General features: G+C 42.4%; 1 protein-coding gene across 1 annotated transcript in view; it reads right to left on the bottom strand.

Annotated features, from left to right (window-relative positions):
• The window catches only part of KCNQ1 (potassium voltage-gated channel, KQT-like subfamily, member 1), a gene marked incomplete at both ends in the record, with an annotated part of 141,638 nt that overhangs the window by 120,906 nt on the left and 14,036 nt on the right, over positions 1–6,696 (bottom strand). Inside the window, 2 exon segments of the mRNA XM_010135032.1 lie at positions 5,135–5,276; positions 5,378–5,500. Coding sequence (XP_010133334.1) covers positions 5,135–5,276; positions 5,378–5,500 — 265 coding nt within the window.

The raw sequence follows: 6,696 nt of genomic DNA, 5'->3' as shown, positions 1-6,696 counted from the left end.
AACCTAAACCTGTGGAATGTGTTTGCTGAACACTCCCCGGACCATGCTGAGGAGACACCCACCACACACGCTGCACAGGAGGGTTGGCAGGAACGGCTGTTCTTGGATCATTCAGTTACTGCCTTCCAGGTTGATGGGAGGGGAGAAGGAGTGGCAGAGTGGAAAAGGAACAAGAAGTCCAGACTGGACCTCAGCCTACGTGAAAGTGCTGGTATCTGAGAGCACAGAGATGAAGAGCTGCTTAACGTGAGGTAAACACGGTATCTCCCACTCTCTTTTTATTTTAGATTTTTGTAAAAGATCATAACAAAGATCAGTCTGTTCTGGTGACCGGTGCAGCGGTCTGCTCTTTGTGCTCTCCTTCTTGAATGGATGGTGCTTCCACCATGAAGGAGGAACCGCTCCAAAACGCTACCATGGCACAGAGAGAGGGGAGGGACCCAGACCACGGCATTAATGGGAGCTTCCCTGCCACGAAGCGCCTGGAAACAAGGCTTGGGCAGAGCACCAGGCAGCACATGCTGTAGCAGCATATATGTTGTTAACAAAAATAAATTCACAGCCATTTAACTTTGGAGGAGTCTTTCTCACAAAGCAGTGCTAAAAAAAGACACTGAATTTATAAATAAGTAGGCTATAGAAAATAAAGGAAGCTTTTTTCATTTTCAATGGATAATAATGAGTGAAAAGAAACAGGAAACAGGTGTATCAAGGGATATTTACTATAATTCAGGGGTCCCCAAACTTTGTTTTCTCCATTTTTGATGGGTAGTAGCAGCGACGATGGTAAGGGGAACTACTTATCCAACTGAAAATGCTGAGCCAAGTGCTACTTTGAAATGGCAGAAAATACACTCCCCACAATATGAGAACCCTGGCTTAAAAACAGGAATTCTGACCTTTCTGGAAACATTCCAGGTCAGGCTGGACAGAGCTCTGAGCAACCTGCTCTAGTTGAGGATGTCCCTGCTCACTGCAGGGAGGGTTGGACTAGATGGTCTTGAAATGTCCCTTCCAACCCAAACCAGTCTGTGATTCTATGAACTGACAATCGAGGGTTACAACACAATCACAAGAAATTACTGATGGGGCTTTCTACATTACCAACACCACAGTTTTCTATACAATATGACAAGTGTGGAGATGCTTTTCCGGTAGTGGAGTATTTGGCTAGTAAGATAGAAAATATTTTACACTTTCTTTTTTGCAAGCACAGACAGAAAAAAAAAGTAAAAAACCACTTCAAGCACTTTTAATGGAAAATCTGAGTTTTAGTTAATTCATTTAGATAACACCTCTGTTCTACCAAAAAATCCTTTTTTATTAGTTAAATATTAACGATTTACAACCTGAACAACTTTACAAACTCAAACTTCTCCAGACATGCCTATATTTCTTTAAAAACCAGCACCGTAATTGTCTGTGGCACAGCAGGCAACTCCAGACAGAGCATTGCAAAGATTCAGTCATTAATAAAGGTGATGGAGCAATGAAATATCATGAGTTTTACCTGGAGAGGAAGGAGCGCTGGAAGACTGCTGGTCTGCAGAAAAGGATGGCCAGGAGCGCTGACAATCTGAGTCAGAGTAAAGATACACATAAAATAAAGAGAGATGGGTGGGGGAGAAGGAAGAACAAAGCTCCAGACAGGCAGCTGAGGAGATGCAGACATACCTGAAGTATAGTATGTCGTACCTGACATCTCTAAAAACAAAATAAAAAAATACCTTGGAAAAGAGTTTGTATGAAACTCTTGCAGTGTGCTTCATGTGTTAGCTGAGTATTAAAAATCACTGCTACAGGAGACATCGCAGTCTCTCCAAACCCCCCCGGTCTTCCTGGCAACGTCACCTGCTGCAAGGTATTCCTCCCTACGCGCCAAGCCCTTTTTGAGAGAATGGCCTCTGTGTTTGCCCTTTCCTTCCTGACTTCAGGGTTTCCTCCAGTATTCCTCTTTCCAAGTGTTCCCCCTCATGAGGGTCAGACCCCTCTTGCTCTTCTTCATGGCGTAGCCAGTTCCTGCTCAGATTTCAGTGCTGTCAGGCGGACAGACCAGCACTGCCACCCACTTCTGAAGCTGCCAGACACATCCCATAAACAGCATTTGAAGCTGCCCACTTCAGCCATTCAAGCCAAGTGTCTGTCTCAAGATGAACTTCCTGGCAAGGAAGAGGAGTCAATGATGAGAAAGAGACTCAGCAAAACATAACGTTTATGCTCTGACTCGTTCTTTTCAATAGCATTATCTTTTTAATTCTCATTTCATTAAGAAACGCCTGTGGATTCACACACTGGGACAGAGGGGCACTTTTCAGAAGTTTTTCCTTACTTTTACACAAAGAGAAAAAGCTTTCAAAATAGCAATGTATTGGAGCTAAAACACCTGACAAAGCCCTCCTTTTGCGAGTGTTCTTCAGTGCTAGGCCACCCCAGGCACAGCTCTTGGGTCTTTGCTGAGCTGATGAGGCCAGCAGAAAGGAGGAGAGGAGACAAGGAGGTGGAAATCTCTGACTGCACAAGGACGCTGGCAGGGAGGCTGATGGGCGATCCAGGAGACTTGAATGTAAGTGGGCAGCCCAATGAGAGAACCAAAATTTACTGACTATGAGAAGGGGCTTTCTGAGGACCAAATTAAAGCTGGATGAGCATCCTTTACTCTTCCTCATTTCTTGTCTCCGACTTTTCGATTTGGCAGATTCACTTTCCTGTGTAGGGAGTCTCACTCACAGTGTGGACAAATACACACTCTCCTCTCTTTCTCTGAGTCGCTGTGAGAACAGTGGTAGGCAACCTCCGAGCTGCCTGGCTAGGAAACAGAAGCTGAACTTATGGTGGCCAGCAAAGCCTCCCCAAGAGGAAACAATTCTGTTTTCATGTAAAACAGGTGGCTTCACGGCTCTTGCTGCCCTCCCAAGCTTGTTCCACCATGCTCACCCCCAACAGTGTGGCACCACTTGGAATACAGGAAAAAAGTGGAAACCAGAAAAGGAGCAAATCAAGACTTGGACAGGGGAAGTCAAGGAGATTCTGTTTGCTTTACCACCTTGAATTGCACCTGTGTTCCATGTGGGTTGACAGGAGAGAGTGAACCTTGTTTCAGACAATTTAATCCAAGCCACAGCATCCCTGTCCTTGATCACTGAAAAAGCCTCTATCATCTTTAGTAGATGCAGAGCAACAACCTACAGGTGGCTCACAGCACTCTCACTAAATCACAGAGGTTTTTTTGCCCAGACCTAGCTCTAATCCTACAGTCTTTGGGGAACGCTCAATTGTTCAGAAAGTGCCTAAGCAAGCACATTAGAAACAGCACAGGACTACATGGCTGCTGAAGCGATCACAGAATCCAGACAAACAGTAAAATAAATTATTTAATTTATGAGTCCCCATCTGTTCACAAATATCTGCAGAGCAGTTTTACAGGAACAGACACAGATAGCTTCTGAGCACACAATACTGGAGGTCAAACCTGGAAATTTTTCTAATCCATCCCAATCTACTTGTTCAGAAATTAATTCTCAACTATATGATCAGCAAACTTAACCAGTGGATGAGTTATACTCCATTTATATGCAGATTACCTTTTTTCTTGGTTATATATACACAAGCAATTTTTCTCAATTATAAAAAAATCCCCAGACATCATCTACTCATGTAAATGAGTGCTCGCTTTTCTCATTGTAATGAAACTGTGGGTGCAATCATGATTACAAGTGTGAGAACGTACATTTTTGTCTGTCTACATCTCCTTGGCTGCAAAAGACTTCTTAAAAATGATATGGCACCAGACACACATGAAAAGCACTGCAAACACTACATTGTCAGAAGCCGGCATGCCACAGAGAGAATTGTTTTCCTCAACTTACCAAGCAATTTTAACATTCCTGTTTGTCCTGTATACTTGTAACAGTTTAGAGAGAGCAGAACCCAGATAAGAAAGAAAAAAGATAAGTGTCAGAAGAAATTAGAGAAAATCCTTTTACTGGAAGCTATAGATTTCTGAAGTGGCAGGAGTAGGCTGCCTGCAAATCATACTGTCTTTAGAAACTTAGTGATAAAAGGTGGGGTTTTACAAACCTAAGCGTTTGTACAGCTCGTTCATCAGATTGTTTTGAAGAAAGGTATCTGTACTCAAAACCTGAGCCACAGACTAAACCCAGGACTGCTAACAGCTATGTCACTTCTGCCACCAGATGCAATTTGTGATCATTCCTTAAGAGGCCAAGAAAGAGTGGAAAAGCATGGACGTGACAGAGCAAGACGAGACAGAGGTGTACCAAAAAAGCACATGGAAGGTGAGACTTTTTGCTTGAATTAATACACGCCTGGGGCCACCCCACACTGCTATTGTATTATAGCTCATTATTGAGGAGAAAAAACATAAGTACTTAAGGTATCTACAATAAATAAAACACACCTTAAAAATTAAAGCTCATTCTTGCTGCCAAATCTTGAGCAAGACACATTAAAAACTTGTAATAGAAGTGTATTTGTAAAAAAGCCACATTGTAAACTCAGAGTTATTTTGGGAGCTCATTACAGTGAAAGCAACTATAACCAAGCTATTAATTATAAAGTGACTACCAAAATCTTTTCTTCTTTTTCCTCATACTGTACCATTGTGTACAGTGACAGTTAATGGATCCACATTTATCTTAAGTACTTCTGCTTTCAAAATTTGATTCACAGCCTACTCCACTGAGCAGATGGCAGGAGAAATGATGTTTTCAGGTGGCTGACTATGTTCAGTGCAGCCAAGATGTGTCAATTGGTTTTGGTTAAGGCACAAGCACAACAGTAGCACATCTTGGGCAAATTTCACGTGGAAAAGCTGAAAGCTCATCACTGGAGTTTCAGTCAATTGCAGAACTGAGAATGGATGCACCAGCCTCAGAGACTGCAGCTCTTCTGGCAGACAGAAATGACAAATACCCTTAGTTTGTCTGCAGTGGAGTACGCTTCTTAAAGGAATGGTTGAATCTCACCCAGATAAGCCAGCAACCAAAGGAAAAAGGAAAGCTTTCTTGTTTCAAAATGACAAGAGCTTGTTCTGTCCTCACCCTCTCTCCCACAGAGGACTTGTGGCTAGAGTAGCCATTACACTGACGGGCATTTTATTAATGGAATTTCTTACCAGAATTTTCATATGGTTCAAAACTGAAATCAGGCTTCCTGTCCTCCGACACGTGGTCATAAGTGATGTGTGGAACAGCTAACATCCTATCTGGAGAAGAAGGCCCATTGTCCTTGTCTAACTTAAATTTCTTCTTTTTAACCTAAAAATACACAGACGCTAAATTACTCAAACCAAGGCACCAAGCCAAATTCAAACTAGTTATAAAATTTTAAATTAATAGGAAAAGTTAGTTATTGGTACCATCACTGATTTCTTCGGTTTTGGACTGGGTGACAGCAAATGATAATTCCTGGAAGGTTTTCGAATGTATATTTTCCATGTGGAAGAGTCTGGGTTCTCTGCGGCATAGCACCTCCACGCAGTCTAGAACAAATGGTTTAAGCGACAGCACCATTAATGCAACCGGAGCTAACCGAGTTATCTATACCACAAGCATCATTCTTCATTTAACAGCATTCTTGAATTTCCCCACAGGAGACATAAACCCAGCAAGGTTTAGAATCTTATTCAGTAAGCAGAAACCACATTGTTTGAACTGGGCAAACCAGACAGGAAGATCAGTCTTTACAGATGCAACTTTTGTTTGCATTAGCAACAAATAATGACAGAATTCTAGACTGGACTCAAAAGACCGGCCTTGCTCTGCCCCAGTTTCCCTCTCTAACTTTGAGTATCTTCCCTATTGCAACCTGTGTTTCAGGCTCCCACGCAGGAAACAAAAATTATTCTTCCCTGTCTCACAAGCATACTATCGGGAAAAAAATAAAACACCTCACCAAGTGTGACGTGGTCAGGAGGGCAGTATTCATGCAAAGAAAGACTGAGAGCATGAGGAAGCAGCATCAGCGGTTAACCAGGAACCAAAACCCAAACCCAATCCTCTCTCCTGCCAACCACACCCATGATTAAAGAAAAAGGAGGAAAAGCAAAGCTAGGAAACAAGACCAAGCAGAGACAAACCACTGCTGCACTCTCTCTTAGCTATGTAAATATATTAGAGTTGATTATTAATCAGTCTCCAAATTAAAAAAGCAGATCCTGCCTTTTGCACTACATGACAAAAGGACACGTGTATACATACACAGAATCTAATGTCAGAAAAGCCAGAAAACGCTAGATGAAAGACCAAAGCAAGGCAGAACGAGAGAGAGAAACAAGCGACAGCTGGAAAGTAAAGGATCAGACAATCACCATAAAAATCCCACCATGGCTAACAGGATACTAAGAGGAAGAAACAACTGGCCTCTAGAAGAAAATGAGGAGAAATACAGGAGAAAAGCATCACTCATTTCCACCCTTGTCTTGTCTCGTACTTACTTCATAAGCTTCTTGCTTTAAGAATAACCTTTGTAAGTTATTTGCAGAGTGCTTAAATTGGACCTTTAGAAGTCTGAGACTATTAGTAAATCATGATTAGCACTACTAAGACCAGGTAGTCAGCAACTCATTGTCTACCCTCCACACTGCTCCTTAACGTTTCAGACGGAGCCAAGTACAACATTCTGGACACGCAGCCTCGGGCTTCCCAATAATTTGGGGTTGATTTCCCAAAAGAATCA

This window comes from Buceros rhinoceros, unplaced genomic scaffold, assembly GCF_000710305.1.
Source record: "Buceros rhinoceros silvestris isolate BGI_N320 unplaced genomic scaffold, ASM71030v1 scaffold6740, whole genome shotgun sequence".
Lineage (NCBI taxonomy): Eukaryota > Metazoa > Chordata > Aves > Bucerotiformes > Bucerotidae > Buceros > Buceros rhinoceros.
This window is presented reverse-complemented; position numbering and strand designations above follow the sequence as displayed.